Genomic DNA, 20,548 nt, shown 5'->3' on the forward strand with positions numbered 1-20,548 from the left:
AAAAAATAAACCCTGGCCGATCCTGCTAGTTTCTACTCTCCCCTTTGTAACCTGACCATTGTATCAGGGCTGCTGAGCCCCAATACCGTGCTCAGTTCACGTGCCTCTGTCATCCACTCCTCTGTGCTCCAGTGTCCTCCTCCCCTGCGTGTCTGTGAACGGGCCCCCACTTCTGCTACTGAAATCAGTTTTTTTACCATTCGCTGTGTGGAAGTACGCAAGGTGCTCCTGCACAGTATGTAAGGTTCTGCCGCTTTGTAAAAATAAGACGCTATATACCTGATTTGCTAGCACTGACCACATGACCTGCCGGCTCTCTCCTCTCACATGACAGCTGCAGCGGGCAGGGCTGCCTCTGATTGAGATCCTCAGCCCCGCCTGCTGCCGTTTGCAGGCCAAGAGGAGAGAGCTGGCGGGTGACGTGATCAGCATTCACAAATAAGCTTATTTTTACAAATCACAGACACAGGAGCGCCTTCCATAAATAAACAGAGCGGATGGTGAAAAGTGTATATAGTGACTTAACCACTTTAAGCATTTGTTGGGCAATGCAGCAAGAGAGTTTATCTAAAAAGGAATCAGCTGAAAAAGCTTAGTGTAATGCTACAATAAAGTGTCTAAGGCAAAAGACTGAATTCCACTCCAAGGACCCAAGTCAGAAACCTAAAAAGTTTTAATAGTTACAGTCAAGTCTTCGAACAAGAAAACCAGAGACAAAAGAGAACATGAAAATGAACAGAACAGGTAAAAATAATTTAGGAAAGGTTTGTCTTGGTCTATGCAGCCTCTTCCTCAGCTTCTTCTTCGAATTCTCCCTCCTCTTCTGCTGTGGCATCCTGGTACTGCTGGTACTCAGACACCAGGTCATTCATGTTGCTCTCTGCTTCAGTGAACTCCATCTCATCCATGCCCTCCCCAGTGTACCAGTGCAAGAAGGCCTTTCTGCGGAACATAGCAGTAAACTGCTCAGAGATGCGCTTGAACAGCTCCTGAATGGCTGTGCTGTTACCGATGAAGGTGGCAGACATCTTTAGGCCTCTTGGTGGGATGTCACAGACCGCAGTCTTCACATTGTTGGGAATCCATTCCACAAAGTAGCTGCTGTTCTTGTTCTGGACATTCAACATCTGCTCATCCACCTCTTTCATAGACATACGGCCTCTGAACACTGCAGCGACAGTCAGATAGCGGCCATGACGTGGGTCACAAGCAGCCATCATGTTCTTGGCATCAAACATCTGCTGAGTCAGCTCAGGCACAGTTAAGGCACGGTACTGCTGGCTACCGCGGCTGGTGAGTGGGGCAAAGCCTGGCATGAAGAAGTGCAGACGAGGGAAGGGCACCATGTTGACAGCCAGTTTACGTAGGTCAGCGTTCAGCTGGCCAGGGAAACGCAAGCAGGTGGTGACTCCACTCATGGTGGCCGATACCAGATGGTTCAAGTCACCATAGGTGGGGGTGGTGAGTTTGAGGGTTCTGAAGCAGATATCATACAGAGCTTCATTGTCTATGCAGTAGGTCTCATCTGTGTTCTCTACAAGCTGGTGCACAGACAGGGTGGCATTGTATGGCTCTACTACAGTATCGGACACTTTTGGAGAGGGCACAACGCTGAAAGTGTTCATAATTCTGTCTGGATACTCTTCTCTGATTTTGCTGATAAGAAGGGTACCCATACCAGAGCCAGTACCACCACCCAGAGAGTGTGTGAGCTGGAAGCCCTGGAGACAGTCGCAGCTTTCTGCTTCTTTCCTTACAACATCCAATACTGAGTCAACCAGTTCTGCTCCCTCCGTGTAGTGACCCTTTGCCCAGTTGTTTCCAGCACCGCTCTGACCTGAAAAAAAAAGGAAAGAAAAAAATAAGATAAAAAATAAGTGAGCTGTCTGCAGACATTGCATCAAGAGTCCCAATCTGATAACATTCCAAGTTCAAATATTCTTAAATTTCTTTTCCTAATCAATATACAGCTGTCACATGACCCAGCTCTTTCCCAGCCTGCCTGCAGGAAAACTGTTGCAGGAGGAACATACATACTACCAGGTAGGCATCCAGACTTCGAGAACAGCCTGCACACCAGTTTGTCAGGTGTGTGCTGGGATTTAAATAAATGACCCGACTAAGGTTTTGGGCTTTACCCCAGCAGACCGGAGCACTCCACCTAGAAGAGAGGTGGGTGCCAGTGCAGTACTAGGCTGCTAGCTGTATGCACAGAGTTGGTGAGCGACCAGTCTGTGGGAGACAGACCAAGGCCTAAAAGGTTAAGGCCAGTGCAGGAATGCTGCATTTACAAGCTAGAAGGGCTGAATGTCTTGTTTTGAAGCAAGATTGAAAGGCTGAATACCCCTGTGAGGGAAATTCAGGTTTGTTTTCTGGAATTTCTCTTAAATAAAATGGGAAAGACAAGTCCTTAAAAGAAAAAGCAGGTGGAGGTGTCCCTAAAGGCTCTACACTTGATGTAAGACATTCATATACTTTTAAAATCAAAACCATTATTTTTTTGTCAATAACATGGTGTGGGCGAATTTCTGCCAGTCACAGGTTCTGTCACACCCCTCCAGCTCTGTGTTTTAGAACAGGGAGAAGCCACCAATAATTTACGTGTAGGGAGTGGGCTGTCATTTATCACTGTGTATACACCCACGTGTGACCATAGTCACGTGGGCTGCTCCAATGTGATAGGGAGGAAATGCTCAGCATAGAAACGCACTGAAAACGGAGCATGTGCACGTGCAGTCAGCACTACTCTGCATGTGGGGATATAGACAGGAGGAGGGAGAGCAGCAGCATCAACTTTTTTTGCAGAATACAAATTCTATAGCAACTGGGTGAGAATGCACAGCATTAATAGTTTAATGACAATTTAAGCCACATGTTGGTAGTCAGTGGAAAAAGAAAAGCCTCTACTGACTATGGGGAGGGGAGGCAATTGCGAAAGGTGCTGAGCAATTTCCTTTGTTTCAATTACTTGGCACAGCACATGATCACTCAGATCTAAAATTCGAGGGTTCTACCATTCTAAAAATGAACTGTTTTATACAAAAGGTCCATGGTTTAGTCCATTTCCTACATTTGATTAACCAGAGAACTGAGCAATTTTCTTAGGTTATCAACCACTAACTGCCCACACCACAGCCGAAAGATGTCCCTGGACATCCCCCTGCTATCCCACTCCTTCAGACTCAGCTGATCACAGATCGGTGGGTAAAGGGGTGCTGTGAATATCCCTTTACCATGTGATCAGCTGTGTCCAATGACATCTGATCACGGAAGTAAACATAAGCTGGTTTTTCAGCTTTTATTTCCGCACGCTGACAGTACAAAAGAGCCAACAACTGGCTTGTGTTAAAAGGGACATTGGCACAGATTGTCAGTGTTGGGATTGGCACTGTGAAAGATCAGAAAGATTACCTCTTTGCAAAATTTTATAACTAGGAAATGTTTAGCAAAACAAAAACCCAGTAGTGATTAAATACCACCTCATATGGTTACAGTGTAGCATGCCCGCACAACTGTCAGTCAAATTGCGACAGCAGTGAAAGCGGACAATTGGCCTGGTCAGGAAGGGGGTGAAAGTGTCCAGTAGGCAAGCAGTTAAAGAACTGGCAACTGTGCCAAGGCATGGTTAACAGGCGAGACTGGAAACCAAGGCTGTCGAATTAGGTTGGGCCCATTACCAGGTCATTAACACCCATCCCTAGTCTTAGAGCACACTTTATAAAGCCAATACACCCAATGGTAATCTTTAAAACACCAACATTTTCTTGTTTAGCAGGTTGTCAATCCGTGATTCACCTACCGAAAACAAAGTTGTCTGGTCTGAAGATCTGCCCGAAGGGCCCAGACCGCACAGAGTCCATTGTGCCAGGCTCCAGATCCACCAGAATTGCACGGGGAACATATTTGCCACCTGAAAGTACATGTTAGAGATTGTAAGCACCATGTCAACTACTGGCTGTAAGAGAAGCACTAAAGAGGGAGAACAGCTCACCTGTGGCTTCATTGTAGTACACATTTATTCTTTCCAGCTGGAGATCGCTGTCACCGTGGTATGTGCCAGTTGGGTCAATGCCATGTTCATCACTGATTACTTCCCAGAACTAGAAAAGTAAACACATTAGGTTTCAGTTATTAGAGCAACAAGTCATCACTTTCCTGTGTCGATCCTAAAGCAACCTGGCCGGCTAGACAAAGCATGCTCTCAGATACTTTCTGCCCGGCATTCTATTCAGCTTCCAATATATACATCTCATGCAGTGCTTGTTCTCATCCAGCAAATGTTTTCAACAGTTTCCATGGGCAACAGTTTATAGTTTTATTGATCTACTGAACACTTTAAAGTGTTACTAAACCCACAACCGTAAAAGCAGTCTGTATATGCAGTAAAGCAGGGCTCGACAAAACCCGGGCGCCAAGTCGCATTTGCGACTAGAATTAGCGAACTGGCGCCTGGGGCAGCACAGCTGGGGGTATGCTGTCTCCGCGGACCCCCCCGGCGCGATCGCGTCGGGCCGCGCCGCCGGCGGCCGGTAATTTAGCCCCCGGCTTTGAGGCCTTCTACGATCCTATGGTTCCTTCTGTAATCTGGCGCCCTCTTGTGGTGGCCATTGGAATTACAACCAGCAATGCTAATGGATGCAATGCTAATTTTCCCTGCCTGCCAGCCTATCTTCCTTCCCTTTACTCAGAACCCCTAAAAATTATATATATATTTTATTCTAACACCCTAAAGAATAAAATGGTGGTCGTTGCAATACTGTCTGTCACACCGTATTTGCACAGCGGACTTACAAGCGCACTTTTTTGGGGAAAATGTATTTAATAAAAAAAAAAAATAAGACAACAGTAAAGTTAGCCCAATTTTTTTTTAATATTGTGAAAGATAATGTTGCGTCGAGTAAATCGATACCAAACATGTCACGCTTCAAAATTGCGCCCGCTCATGGAATGGCGACAAACTTTTACCCTTTAAAATCTCCATAGGCGACGTTTAAAAAATTCTACAGGTTGCACTTTTTAAGTTACAGAGGAGGTCTGGGGCTAGAATTATTGCTCTCACTCTACCGATCGCAGTGATACCTCACATGTGTGATTTGAACACCGCTTTCATATATGCGTTCGCTTCTGCACGCAAGCTTGGCAGGACAGGGCGCGTTTAAAATATTAATTTTTTTTTTTTAACTTTTATTTTTATTTTTTTCACTGTTCTTTAAAAAAAAAAAAAAAAAATGTGTGTCACTTTTATTCCTATTACAAGGAATGTAAAAATCCCTTGTAATAGAAAAAAGCATGACAGGTCCTCTTATATATGATATCTGGGGTCAGAGAGACCTCGGATCTCATATTTACACTAAAATGCAATTTAAAAAAAATTTGTCATTTTGAAAAAAATAAATAAAATGTCCCTCTAATAGCTATGGGCAATGACTTGGAGACAGGTGAGGGGCTTGGGGCTATCTTCCCCTCACTCGTCTCCATGTCAGGCCAGGGACAGGTCCAGATCGCCGTCACGGACCCGGCTCCTAACTTTTTTAGCTGGCTCCTAGATTCCAAGCAAATTTGTCAACCCCTGCAGTAAAGCATGCTTGTCATACTAACTGTGGAACCTAAGGGGTTAATCTTCTGCATTGTGTAAAAAGGCTGTTTGATCCTGATTTCGGATCCTCTCCTTCCACTGACCCCAAAACATGCCCAGATAAGACAGTTAGTGGAGTCAGGCTGCACATGCTCAGTTTGGTGTGTGTTGCTGGAGAAAAAAAAAAAGTTTCTTGGGAGAGTGCATGTGATTAGCACAGGCCAATCAGCACTGCCCAGACAAAAGTCAGGGGTCCTGCATCTCGATAGGACAGCCAGTGCAGTATGAAAACTCCTATAAGCTTTAACCAGGCATTGATAAAAGTCACAAGACTGCTATATATTGCTAACAGAAAAAAGGTATTTAGCAGTTTATATTTACTGAAATTATTGCATTTCCATGTACTGAGAGAGGCCAGATATTAAACCCAGGACCCTGCATTTACTAACACTTTAATGTCCTAAACATAACCTGTCAGGCATCTCCAACTATGCAACAGCACTAGTTAGGAAACCAGATACTATGTAGTGCACCACCCTACAATGGGTAGTGTGAAGGCCTGCCACTGAAGATGGTTGGTAGACCTAGCAGAGATTGTACAGTTTGTAGCATGTATGGTCAGCATTACATAAGCAAGTTTGCCATTTTTTGCCTGTCATACCTCTGTCTATCACTCTAATGGGCCGGTTTGCACTGTGGACACCTCGCATTTAGTAGATCCTGAACAACCAAAGGTTTTGTGACAGATTTGACTTCAGGTTCCTTGCTATCCCATCTAACAGGTTGTTGCCATGGCGTTAGCAAACACCAGATAGCAACCAAGAAACCATCAATTCCCTTCAAAAGCCATGTGAAAAGGCCTGCAAATGCCTGGGGGCTTGTTTGCCATAAATCCATTGTCCCACACGTCTATCCCCAACATCTGTTAGATTCAGTGGTTCAACTCCTGTCCTCAGGACCCACTAACAGGCCAGATTTTATGTATTACCTTGGGGAGATGCAGACTAGAATACTGCAATCACCGAGCAGCAAATTATATCACTTGTGATGTATTTCAGTTATCTTGCAAACCTGGCCTGTTAGTGGGCCCTGAGGACAGGCTTTGAGAACCACTGCTTTAGATGCTACTCAATGGGCGAGTAAAGTTATTGACCCAAGCAGGCTTATATATATATATATATCTTATTAGAAACCACAATCAGTCTCTATTGTGGACTCGGTCCAGGATATAGACATGCCCCGCCATAATTACAGCATTATTCTGGACAGCGCCAACTTCCACCACAACTTTTGCCTGCAAAAGCTTTTTCAATTTTATGGACAGATTGAGATCACAAGCCAATAGCCAGACAACTTATGCCACGTACACACCAGTGGAATATCCGACAGAAAAAGTCAGACGGGAGCTTTTCATTGTCTATTCCAAGCGTGTGTATGACCCATTGGACTTTTTACGTCAAATTCTGACGGGCCTAGAAATAGAACACATTCTAAATATTTCCGACTGAACCAATTCCTATCGGGAAAAACGCTCGTCTGTATGCTGTTCCGACGGACCAAAGGCACATGCTCTGAAGCAAGTATGAGATGGAAGCCATTGGCGACTGAACTTGCTTTTTCTAGTCCTGTCGTACATCACTGCGTTCTTGAAGGTCGCAATTTGGTGTGATCATACGCAAGACAATTTCCAACTGGTTTTCCCATCAGAATAAACTCTGAAGGTTTTTCCACATGGGAAAACCGGTCGTGTGTACAGGGCATAAGACTACAGGACTCTTTTGAAAACACATAATATTCATTCATAAAAACACCAGTAATACAAATTGTCAGCTTTAGCTACGAGGATATTTGCATAGATCACCCAGTACAATGAGGTCCAATACAGGACTAGCACAGGGAGGCAAGCAAAGCACAATAGTCCTGGTCACTCACACATTCCAATCTGTGCTTATGGAACAGAATTTCTATGCAATAGCAACAAAATACAATGTGAAGGATAAGGCTTAAACCAGACAGAGGTACAACTCAACTAGACAACCTCCTTTAGAGCCTCTAACAGCAGAGAGGAGTGACTGAATGGAACCTGAATGGATTGCTCAGTTAGGCCGTCAAGACAGATCCAAAAGTGAACAGACGAAAATGCGTTGCCAGCCTAAAGCTCAACTTCACCAAGAAAGGGGAGGTCTCATTTACATTTGGCATTTTTTGTTGGGGTGGGGGTGTCTTATTTAGACAGGTACTCACTCCTCCAGTTCTGGCCAGATCGCCATGGCGATTTGAAGGAATGTTTGCTCCTCCTGCAGCCACAGGTCAAAAGACTGCTGGCCCATTCACAAAGCACAGCTCGTTCATGTGCAGTGTGAAGCTGCACTGCCAGTTTCCCATGGTGAAGATGCCAGCGCCTGGACCCAGAGCCAATGGATGAAATCGGTAAGGACATTGTAGGATCTAGGGGCAGGTAAAAGTCAGAGCCTACAGTATTGGTAACTGACTTCTTTTGGGAGGGGGCGAGGTGTTGCGGGTACTCCTCTTTAAGAAGCATCCAATTAGCTATCTGATAATGGGCTCCAGTCACACAAGAATGGACTTTTGCACAACAGCATAAAGCAGAAAGCCCTGCGCTCCCCCATAAAAGAAATCCCCTATGCCTTTTTTCCCCAAGTGCAGATCTTGGCACATTTGGGGTGCCATCAATGGAACCACAAGAGTGATGTACATTTGTCACACAGGTGTGATTGGCATGACAGATCACTAATCAGTCCACGTTATCTTCAGGTCATTGCTGCCCTCCCCTAGAGCCGATCTGTAACATCTAAAATGAAGAAGGTTGCCATGGAGACCAAGGACAGACCACTTAGACACACGTGACTCAATATTTGAACCCATCCATTGGTTCGGCCACGCCCACCTTGCACAGCATCAGGGAAGGCATCGGCTGTTTTAACCCTTTAATAGCCGGACTATGAGCGATACGCCCGTAGTGGGGACCCCGAAAAGAGGCAATGGAGGGAGAGCCGAGGAGCTGGACTCACCTTGGCGCCGATCTGGTTGCCGCACTGGCCGGCCTGCAGATGTACGATCTCCCTCATGATGACCCGTGTGTGATGTTATTCTGCAAGCCGTGAGGAGACTGACTGTAATGTATCGAGATGGTCGCACAGCTCCTTTTATAGGCGGGTCGTCGCTATGGGGCTTCTTAAGCTGTTCTTACGATTGGGCGGTAGTATGGGGGCAGGGCAAATAGGGAAGCGGCTATTGCTGGAAGGCCCTGCCCGTCAAGTACGTCTACTCATGCTGCGTCAAGAATGGCTGCTCGCCAATCATTGAAGCACGCGGATTGGTTCCATTAAAACGATTGACTATTCCTGATTGGATGATTCTCAATAAAGGGCGGAGCCCAAGTAGCGTCCTAGCAACTGCTGCAATGCGCTTGGCGAGGTCTAGTCTAGAGGCAACGTAATTCACAGATGTCTTTACGCTAGTGGGTGTGCGTAACTCCGTATCAACCGCGCTGAGCTACGCCGCTGCCGGTTACCAGGGCTCCATGGTTCCCGCTTGGTGTGGAGAGTCCTGGGTGGTTTCCGTTAGTGAGGGCTCTGGGTGTTGTGTTTGTCCTGGTTACCGGTCAGTGTCCTATACACAGCCTGTCTCCATGGATTCCCATAGACACAACTGAGCCTTGTACTGAGCTCTAATATGATAAGTCCATCAATAAAGAATCATCAGAAATCCTCAATCTTCACAATTTTCAGGAATATCCTAATCCCTACCATAATCTTATTTCTAGTTATTAAAGATCCTTATGTGACCTGGAGGCATGGCATCATGTAAATGAGAACTGTCACCAGAAAACCATGAGCTTTATTCAGTGATCACATGTCACATCAACATTGGGGAGCCTCCCAGGACCCCTTCCTTTCATTAGACCTGTGTCACATGCCTGATGGAGGGGTCCTGCAAGGTTCCGAAATGTTGCCGTTTGCTGTGACGATGTGATCACTGAATGAAGCTTTGCAGCCATTTTGGTGATCCATGGCGTGCTTCTACACACAGCCTCTTCTACAGGAATGTGTGCATTGGAATGCATGATCTTGTGAGGTGGATGGTGTGTCTTCATATGCTTCCAAATCTGGGGGGGTCCAATCTTCCTTATAATGTGCAATAAGAACACCACTAATAGTGAAGACATTTGCCAGCACACCATGGAACGACATAAATGGCGTCCAAACAGGTAATTTATTGCATGATCACAACACAAGGAGAGTGCAATGTTTCGGAGTCACGCAGGACCCCTTCGCCAGGCATGTGATGATCGCTAGAAAATTACATAGAACCCCCAAACCTTCTATATTTTTTTTAGTAAAAAGACTTCTGATCCTGCACACAGGCCCACTGCTTTCAGAAAATGCCCCTGACCTGAGCGCATCATTGCACATCCATTCCATATGCTTGTATGTGACATCACATCTCCACTGTGCTGTGTTGATCTGCATAGATGAATGCAGGCTCAAGTCAAGGTACATAGAAAACAATTGTTTTTCATGTGCCCTGTTCACACCACAACATTGTGCTGAAAGGTGGTGCCTCTTCAGACCCCTAAACAATTGTCTTGCACACCTTCTGTCATTTTTTTCATCTTTCCATCTAGTAAATCTTCTGCCCCTGTTTTAACTTTGGATAGTAAAACTTTTTTTCTGACAGCAAATACCTTATACAGCCCACTTCCTGTGTCTTGTCTGGTCATTATCTTAGGCTTATGACAACATGCACATCTCTCTCTATATCACTCTTGTCAGAGTTTGCCAGGAAGGGAGGGGGGATGAGTCATAAGAGGGCCAATGAGGGCTGCAGAGTTGGAGGTGTGTCTGTGTAAATGCAGGAAGTGAACAGGCAGCAGCTTCAGCTGCCCACAGTTAAAATGGATGCAGCCAGACTCAGTGGTGGGAGATTTCTGCAGCATATTTGGCAAGTACAGAGTCACAGTATATATAAAATAATATGCAAAGTGGTTGGAGGGAAGCTTCAGAATGGCAAAGATGTTTTTAGTACAAATTCTATTAGCCGACTGCAGTTCCTCTTTAAGCCCTGAGGAAGGAGATCTCTGGATCCCCAAAACTTGCTGGCTGTTTTGTTCCTTTCCTTGGTCATTTACTGAACCAATAAATTATTGTTGGATTCTGGGATCATTTGCTGCTCTTTCTGGTGCAATCGTATTTTCATCTGCTTTAAAGTAGACACAACTATTTACTACTTTGCTGTGAATAGTAGAAGCATAAGCAGTAAATGGTCTCAAACAAACTGGTAGTTTAAAGTGGTAAATATGAAATGTTTATAGGCCATATTTCAGGTATATGTGGCTTGGGAATGTAGACCAAGTCCTAAAGATTCACTACCACAGGGAGCACTATACTGTACACCCATGCAGGGCCATGTTTGCCTGCACAAGTGTTCTATGCATCCCTGTTTAGTAGGGGTGCAATGGATCGTCACGGATCCATGATCCGAACGGGTCACCCCGCTCAGGATCGGCACACGCCGCGATCCGCGGTCTCAGCTTTAGGAAAGGCTTCGGCCTAGATCCGGAGCAGTGGGCATCTTGGTGCACCTGTTGGGGTTTACAATGTGATCGCTCCGTCAAATGATGGAGCAATCACCTGTAAACAAACCAGCATCATGATGACGCCAGTTCCGCTCCACCCTCTCTGTACAGATCTGTACAGTGGAGGGGAGAAATCAGATGGCAGCAGCGCTGTGGGCTGCATCTGTAGCGCCCACAGCGCTGCTCTGCGAAAATTGCAGTCACAGCCATCCCTCCATATTCTGCCACTACCCTGCCAATACTCTGCAATAACCTGCCAATACTCTGACAATACTCTGCAATACCCAGCCATACCCTGCAATACTCGGCAATACCCAGCCATGCTCAGACAATATTACATTGGGGGAGAGGACGTGAATATTACAGTGGGGGAGATTGTGGATATTACAGTGGAAACTATATGGTGGTGGAATGATCCGATCCATGAAACGATCCGATCCGTGAGTTTTATTATCCATTGCACCCCTACTGTTTAGGCAGTCATTTTCATGTCAATTGGGACAAAGTGGCTGCACATACACAGTTTTTGTGTCCAAATATGGCATCCATACGGGTGGGGGTGCGTGTCCCAAAACTCACCCTGTCTGCATGCACCCACATGGATGTCATATTGGGACACAGCGGCTGAGGACGTATAGACATTAATGGGACTGTCTGCATGGGGATGCATAGAACTCCTGTGCATCTCTGTGTGGGTAAACACAGCCCTCACATGGGCTGTATAGTATGCCTTGTGTGAATGGGGCTTAAACATAGGTTAGTATGCAAAACACTGTACATTCCTTGTAATGGGAGCAGGGGTGGGAAAAGGGGGCGGCTGCCTTGGGCACAGTGTGTATTGTAGGGATGGGGTGCTGCAAGCTCCTTCTACTGTAAGGTTGACCAGAGTAGTTACAGCAGTATCACTACTTCGGTCAGCCCAGCAATGGAAATGACAAGGAAAGGAGGAGAAAGTCGGGAGGAGGTGCAGGCTGTGCTCCCTCTCCCCCTCCTCCCCATAAGCTCACACATAATGAAGGATGTGGGCGGAATTTAGCATCTTTGCCCTGGGCACTGGATGATTTTGTCCTGACAGTGAATGGGAATGCTGGAGCTCTAACAAACATTCAAAAAAGGACAATTTACAAGATCTGGAAGATGACAGGCCCGAGCCCTGCAGGCAACTCACTAAACTGCAATTGATATGCTTTTATTATTTTCTATCTTAATTTTCTTATCAAAACATTCATTCCATCTAGTTTAATCTAGTTGTAGAATAAATATGATTTCTATTAACGTAATTTTTTAACTTTTGAACATTGAACATCTATCTCTACTTTAAATTGGCCTTTTTTTTTTAGAGTAGGAAATGGTTTAAACCCTTGTAACACCCTGTAATGTGCTAGAAGGATAGTGCATGTTTTTGTGAGAGTAGGTAGATTTCCAGGCTTGGCTCAGCCAAGCCTGAATGTGTTTTGATCTGGGTTGGGGGTGACTCAGAGCAGAGCTGGGTGACTCACAGGCAGCATCATCGAGACCTCCCACTTCTTTCCAGAATGTTCTAGTGTTTTCTGGACTGAAGGAGGAGAGGGGAGGTGGAGCTGTCTGGGGTGTTCTAGGGAGCCCTGACCAATCCCCAACCTGAATTGGCAGGGGGCAGGCCTCCTTAACCACTTCCCACCCGGCCTATAGCAGAATGACGGCCTAGAGGAGGTTCTGTTTTCCTGACTCGGCATCATATGATGTCCAACAGGATAACACGTCGGCGGGCGCCTTTGGGGGCGTGCATCGTGGCAATCAGAGGTGTTGTGTGTCAGTTTGACGGAGGCTCCTTACCATGTGATCAGCTGTGACAAATCACAGCTGATCAAAGGCGGGAACCAGGAAGTGCCGGTAAACAGCTTTCCTCTGTTTGCACTGATAGGGAGAGCCGATCGGTGGCTCTCCCTGTCGGGGGGGGGGGGGGGGGGGGGAAATTATCAGCAAAGCCCCATCAGATGTACCACAAACCATGTCAATCAGTGCACGTCAGCTCACAACAGTGTCAAACAGTGCCAATCATTGCCCATCACTAATACCAGTCAGTACCTCATCTTCAGTGCTGTCCATCAGTGCCAATCAGTGTTGTATATCAGTACCGCCTATCAGTGCCCATCAATTCTACACATCAGGGCCAACTCATCACTGCCTCATTAGTGCCTGTTAGTGAAGGAGAAAACAAAACGTTATAACAGATACAAAGAAAAAAACTATTTTTTTCAAAACATTTTTTAGTTTGTTTAGCAAAGAATAAAAGCCCCAGAGGTGATGAGATACCACCGCTCTATTTGTGGGAAGAAAATGATAAAAATTTAGTTTGGATACAATTTTAAATGACCACGCAATTGTCAAAGTGTGATAGCGCTGAAATCCAATTTTGCAGGGCAGGAAGGGGGTGAAAGTGCCTGGTACTGAAGTGTTTAAATACCCAGGGTCAGCCCAACTGGGGAGGAGTTGTTCAGGTGGAATGTGGAGATGGAGTGTTAGGCTGTCGGGGCCTTTGACATAGTTGCCAACATTGTAAAAAAATAATAATTTGGGACACTTTTTTGGTAGTAGGCGGAGTTGTGTTATAATTAGGGGGTGGGGCATGCAGTTATAGGTGTGGCATAGGAAAAGGATAAAACGCGGCGCGTGGCAAAAATATGGGCGTGGTTTACGTAAAACAGTGGGTGTGGCTTACATGGGGCGTGGCTCAAAGGGGGTGTGGTTAGTGTCTGATATGAAGAGGGAGAGGGAAAGGGGGGGGGGGTCGGGATGGAGGGACAGCAGCCCCCCCGATCCTACACCACAATAGCAATGTGTTTTCCAGAGTTTGACAATCAGCAGATAAAGATACTCCAAATACCTGGTGTTAGCGCTTCAATCATCCCGGTGCCATGATTGTTATGGTGTCAGGAGGATTGAAGCGCATTATTTATATTATTACATTGTAATATGAAATTAAATCATTCACCTCACCATAATGCCGAATCAGTGGGAGCCATGAGCGCGTCATTAGCCACGTTGCCTGCCACCAGATGCCATCAGGTGCCCCATGAGAGTCCCTCCTTGCATCAGGTGCCCCATCAGAGCAGCCTTCCTCACATCTGTGTCCATCAGAGCAGCCTTCCTCACATCTGTTGTCCATCAGCAGAGCCTTCCTTACATCTGGTGTCCATCAGCGGAGCCCCTCCTAACATCTGGTACCCCCTCTGACATCCAGACTCACACAGACTGGCCCCCTACATACCGTCCTTCACGCTAGTTGCCGCGTGGGTTCTCTATTGAAGACTAGCTTCTGGTCTTCTTAAAAATGGCGGCCGGCGGAGACGTTGTCTCTGCCGGCCGCGGACCTCTAGTGGCCGGCGGCAAAAAAATGGGAAATTAAATTTCCCGGGACAAACCGAATTTCCCGGGACAAAATTAATTTGGGACAAATGTCCTAATTCCAGGAATGTCCCAGGAAATTCAGGACAGTTGGCAACTATGCTTTGAGGGAGCTCACCAGTGTGGGGGGGTGACTGACACAGTCGGGAGAGGACTGGAGAGGAATGCCTGAGAGGACTGGGAGATTGCAGTCTGAGATGGGTGCAGAGCCAGAGGAGTGGACTGTGGTGGCATGGGCAGTAGAGAGAGGCAGCTGCAGCCAGGAGGGCTAGCAGGCCTGAAGAGGAGGTACTAGGAGCAGTAACCATATGGTCAGCTAGCGCTGGGACTACCTAATATTTTGCTACACTAAAGGGCCCACGGTCCCTGCCTGCAAAGGATATTCACCCTGGTCCTGGTTGAGTCAGTGTCAGACCTACAAATCAGTGCTAGCTGGTCCGGAAAGTGTGTCAGGAAGGGCTAGTCAGTACCCAAGATGGCAGCCGAAGAACACGACCTGTGACCTCAGCCCCTGTCAGAACACCTCCGGTGCATCTGCGCGCGCCTGTGAGTGCAGGTGCGCACACACGTGCGCATTGTAAGGAAGGGCATGCCAGTATTCAGGATGAGAATCCAAGACAATCTGTCAGACTGCTGCCCGTGCGCATCGGCACACACATGTGCGCACCCAGTAACAGCTTTTGGCACCCAACAGGCTATTTAAACTCTGCCAGTGCACAGACTTGGTTCTGTCTGCTCTACAGCGTTCCCGTGTGTTCCTGTTACCTGCATCTGGATACTGTTATTTGACCCGGCTTGCTTCTGACGATTCCTGCTATCCGCCTGCACCCGACCCAGGCTTGTCTGACCACCGCACCTGCCTGCTCCTTCTGCTGCCTCGCTGCCAGCCCATCACGACCCGGCCTGTATCCCGACTATTCTTCTGCCTCTGAATCTGCTTCTGACGTGTCCGCCAGTGTATGACCCGGCCTGCCTGTACCATCCCTCTCTTCTGCCTGGAGAATCCTGCTGAGCTCCTACAGCTGCTTCAGATTCCACGGTCTGCAACCAATCAGGCACTCATGCGACTCTGCACTCCGTGTCTGCTTTACAGGGGGGTGTCGAGTCAGAGGTGTAAGAGAGGCTGTCCCCTGCATATCAGGCTCTACCGTCAGGTACAGTGGGGATCGAAAGTTTGGGCACCCCAGGTAAAAATGTGTATTAATGTGCATAACAAAGCCAAGAAAAGATGGAAAAATCTCCAAATGGCATCAAATTACAGATTAGACATTCTTATAATATTTCAAAAAAAAGTTAGATTTTATTTCCATCATTTACACTTTCAAAATTACAGAAAACAAAAAAAATGGCGTCTGCAAAAGTTTGGGCACCCTGCAGAATTTATAGCATGCAATGCCCCCTTTGCAAAGCTGAGACCTGCCAGTGTCATGGATTGTTCTCAATCATCGTCTGGGAAGACCAGGTGATGTCAATCTCAAAGGTTTTAAATGGCCAGACTCATCTGACCTTGCCCCAACAATCCGCACCATGGGTTCTTCTAAGCAGTTGTCTAGAAAACAAAATAGTTGACGCTCACAAAGCTGGAGAAGGCTATAAGAAGATAGCAAAGCGTTTTCAGATGTCAATATCCTCTGTTCGGAATGTAATTGAGAAATGGCAGTCATCAGGAACAGTGGAAGTTAAAGCAAGATCTGGAAGACCAAGAAAAATATCAGACAGAACAGCTCGCAGGATTGTGAGAAAAGCAATTCAAAACCCACGTTTGACTGCACGATCCCTCCAGAAAGATCTGGCAGACACTGGAGTTGTGGTACACTATTCCACTATAATGAGATACTTGTACAAATATGGTCTTCATGGAAGAGTCATCAGAAGAAAACCTCTTCTACGTCCTCACCACAAAAATCAGCATTTGAACTTTGCAAAATGAACATATAGACAAGCCTGAGGCATTTTGGAAACAAGTTCTGTGAACCGATGAGGTTAAAATAGAACTTTTTGGCCGGAATGAGCAAAGGTACGTTTGGAGAAGAAAGGGCACAGAATTTAATGAAAAGAACCTCTGTCCAACTGTTAAGCATGGGGTGGATCAATCATGCTTTGGGGTTGTATTGCAGCCAGTGGCTCAGGGGACATTTCACGAGTAGAAGGAAAAATGGATTCAATAAAATTTCAGCAAATTTTGGATGGTAACTTGATGCCATCTGTGAAAAAGCTGAAGTTAAAGAGAGGATGGCTTCTACAAATGGATAATGATCCTAAACACACCTCAAAATCCACAGGGGATTACATCAAGAGGCGTAAACTGAAGGTTTTGCCATGGACTACACAATCTCCTGACCTCAACATTATTGAAATTCTATGGATAGACCTTAAAAGAGCAGTGCGTGACAGACAGCCCAGAAATCTCAAAGAACTGGAACACTTTTGTAAGGAAGAATGGGCAAAGATACCTCAAACAAGAATTGAAAGACTCTTGGCTGGCTACAAAAAGCGTTTGCAAGCTGTGATACTTGCCAAAGGAGGCAGTACAAGATATTTACTCTGCAGGGTGCCCAAAATTTTGCAGACGCCATTTTTTTGTTTTCTGTAATTTTGAAAGAGTAAATGATGGAAATAAAATTAACTTTTTTTGAGGACATATTATAAAAATGTCTAATCTGTAATTTGATGCCATTTGGAGATTTTTCCATCTTTCCTTGACTTCGTTATGCACATTAATACACATTTTTACCTGGGGTGCCCAAACGTTTGATCCCCACTGTACGTTGGGTGAAAGGCGGACGACAACACTCAGCATCCTTCGAGAGGGTACCGCTACATTTGGGGGAGTCGATCCGGGATGTCTGTTCACAGGTAAACTGCCAACCATTGCCCCTAGTAACCAAAGTTTACCGAGCCAGGGGAACTGTACTTTGTTCCACCAATTTAGGGACTGAACCTAGGGAAAGGATTTCTGTGCTCTGCCTGGTACCCTGTGCTACAATAACAAGTGCCGTTGTCCATAGCAACCAGCAGGAGCTGCCTGTCAAACTATTGCTGCCTGCTTATCCAGTCACCCAACCACAGTTGGGATGGACACTTGTGCTCTAAATCTGCAATTCAGTTACTTTCTACCATGTGCTATCACCCATTGCAACCACAGCGGGCGATCGCACCCATGGATTACAAATATGGCCAGCGATCTGCTAGTGCTGACATCCTGAACTTTTGCTTCAAACTCCTGCTTTATACAGTAAAGTGTGCCTGGTGCCTGGAGTGATCAGGGTAAGCCTGCAGGCGGGACTGTGCTAAAAGTGTTTCCTTCAGTGAAGCATGGGCCACAAACGTTATTGTTGCTACCGGAAAAGTAAGTGGTCATTTACCTTCAGTTGCTTGGGCACAGTCAGTGCCGAGCAACATGCCTAGACAAGTCCTGCTAGTTCCAGTGTGCCTGCAAACTTCAGTTTATCTAACAAGGGGTTACAGCAGTACGCCAATGAGGGGCCTACCTATAATTTTTTCGAAGATGCCAGCCTGTCTGGAAGCAAGGGAGCAGTGCCATGCCCTAGAGGAGACCCAGCATTCCCTGCTAGCAGATAAGATGGTGGAGTGTGCTCATGCGTTTCCAGCGCTGACCTGGTTGCCTTATCTGCAGGAGTGGACACTGGTCTTCAGTTGGAGCATCGCGGGGGATTCAAGTTTATTCCCCTCAATAAAAATACAAAACAAAGTTCAAGGACTGAAGGGCCAATAAGAACGGTGTGCCTGGCTGGGCGTGGTGGCAGACAGACCACAACACTCAGCAGCCCTCCAAAGGGGATACCACTATACCCTTTTTAGATTTTTTTTCTGTGTCCCAATGGAAGGATTCTCCTTCACATTCTATACTGGAGAGGAAGTAAGAAAGAAATCTCTCCAAAGGGTGGGGAAATCCCCATCTAGGGCTCGTTTACACGGAGAATCGGGGGTGTTAAAAGCAGGCGGTTGAGCCACAGTTTTACAGCCCCCTGACCACCCACCTAAACAATGACATCAATTATTCGCATGTCATGACTCTAGCAAAAGTGAGAATGCATGCTGCATTTGTCGGGTGGTACCGTTGCCGAACACAATCTATTTAAGTGTATAGACTGTAGGGCCACAATCGCCTTGCAGATGTGTGCAATGCATGCAGTGGTTTAACGGTTTTTAGGTTAAAACAGGTGGTGAGAAGGCAACACGTCCTCCTCTGCCTGCAAAGGGCATTCACCCTAGGCCTGGCTGAGCCAGTGTCAGGCCTACAAATCAGTGCTAGCTGATCCAGGATAGTCTCTTTGAAGAACAATTCACCATGGCTCACTTTTCAGAGGAGCAGCAAATGAACCAGGTATCCCCTTTGAAAGATTTCCCCCTCCCCAGTGATTGCATGGAGGGCTAAAAAAACCTGATGGGTTCCAACACTTCCTTTTATTATTTGTATAAAAGGCAGTGTTTTTTTCTCCTGACCTCATCACCTGTAAAATATAAAAAATATCTCCAATTTTTTTTATTTAGTGCTCATATTTTCCACAATTGCTCTCTGACCTCCCACACTCCTCGCAGATATCACGCTGCTACTAATTCCTCTCAAGCCTTGGTGCAGCGTTCACATTTTTTCTTGGGATTACTATGGTTACCTCAAGGAAAATAAATCGTTCTTTCAAAGCAAATTGTATACAAACTAAATATTACAATGAAAACCTGCAGGAAGAAACCAAGATCCAAAAAACATCGACCTCCTTTATTCCGTTTTATCCTTTAATTTTAAACCATTATTATTGGAATGGTGGTTCATTAGTTCCCGACTTTTACCGTGAATGACACTTGTCACTTAATTTCTTCTGCCTTTTTGTGATCCTGTTCAGATGGCAGAACATGCCAGACACAGAAAGGTTCTCTTTGGCTTGTTCAAATTGAGCTTTGATAGAGATGAGATGGTTCTGTATGTATTTTGGAAGTATATATTCATTTGTAGTTAATCGATATGCACATGCGTAATCAGAGCCGCTGATAAGGCAGTACAGCCGGCCCTCCTGTACTGGGCCCGGATCCCATTTGTTTATAAGGGGCTTGGCACCTGATGAGCAGAAACGCTGGTAGTACTGGCTCATTTCTGAAACAAATCCTCCTGTGGCTCCCCCTGAAGCCCAGCGGCATCTCCTCCTCTCCCTTCCACCTCCTTTCCCCTGCTTCAGGAAAAGACACAGGGCAACTGCTTCCAGTATCTGCGCTTCTCTTCCCCGCTGCACTGATCACCCCCCTTCTGGGTCCTTCATCACCAATTCTCCCTCCTCCCACAGTGCTGCCGGCTCTCATCCTCTCCCTATTGACAACTGTAGCTGCTGCTGGGACACACAGGAGGACTAGCAGGTCAGTGTATGGCCCACTTAGATGTAAGGAGGGTCCACAAAAATGTAATTACCAAGCGATGAGCAACAGATATTAATGGTTTCAATCAACCCAAGTTGATCAGTTGTGGTGGAGGAAAAAAAACAAAAACTGATAGTACAGAGCCAATCAATGGTGTTTTTTTCCTGCCCTAAGGGGTCTCCAAACTTTTTCTACAAAGGGCCAGTTTACTTCTCTTTAGACTTTAGGGGAGCCATTGGCAGTAGAAAATGTCCCATCATCAGTGGGAATAAACAATGCCCCATTATTACCTCATTGTTGGTGTCATTGAGAGGAATTGTGCCCCATCATTGAAGTTATTGGGTCCCATTGTTTGTGTTATTAGGAAGAATTATGCCCCTTAATTGGTTTCAATGGGAGAACTATGCTCATTGTCGAGGTCAGTGAATGAAATAGTGCTCCAAGGGCCAGATACATGCAAGCAATGTGGCGCATCCGGTCCCTGAGCCTGGGACCGGATGCGCCAGTTTGGAGACCACTGCCCTAAGCGATTCCTGCAGTTCACCACTTCCAATTGCTCGAGAACACAGAAGACTTCTGTTTCTGATTGGTTGACTTAAAGTGGAGCTAATAAGGAC

The 20,548-nt window shown here is 46.1% G+C and overlaps 1 protein-coding gene across 1 annotated transcript; it reads right to left on the reverse strand.

The window, feature by feature from the left end:
* Positions 1–650: 650 nt before the first annotated feature.
* Positions 651–8,772, reverse strand: LOC143973976 (tubulin beta-4B chain-like). Its single transcript, XM_077474930.1, has 4 exons — positions 8,608–8,772; positions 3,992–4,100; positions 3,800–3,910; positions 651–1,837 (listed from the first exon to the last, which is right to left on the reverse strand). Exons 1-4 carry the CDS (start codon positions 8,662–8,664, stop codon positions 777–779), a joined length of 1,338 nt encoding a protein of 445 aa, XP_077331056.1. The 5' UTR covers positions 8,665–8,772; the 3' UTR covers positions 651–776.
* Between the last annotated feature and the right edge of the window lie 11,776 nt (positions 8,773–20,548).

This window comes from Lithobates pipiens, unplaced genomic scaffold (genome assembly GCF_037356315.1).
Source record: "Lithobates pipiens isolate NorthernLeopardFrog02 unplaced genomic scaffold, aLitPip1_a1.2 Scaffold_1, whole genome shotgun sequence".
NCBI classification, from domain to species: domain Eukaryota; kingdom Metazoa; phylum Chordata; class Amphibia; order Anura; family Ranidae; genus Lithobates; species Lithobates pipiens.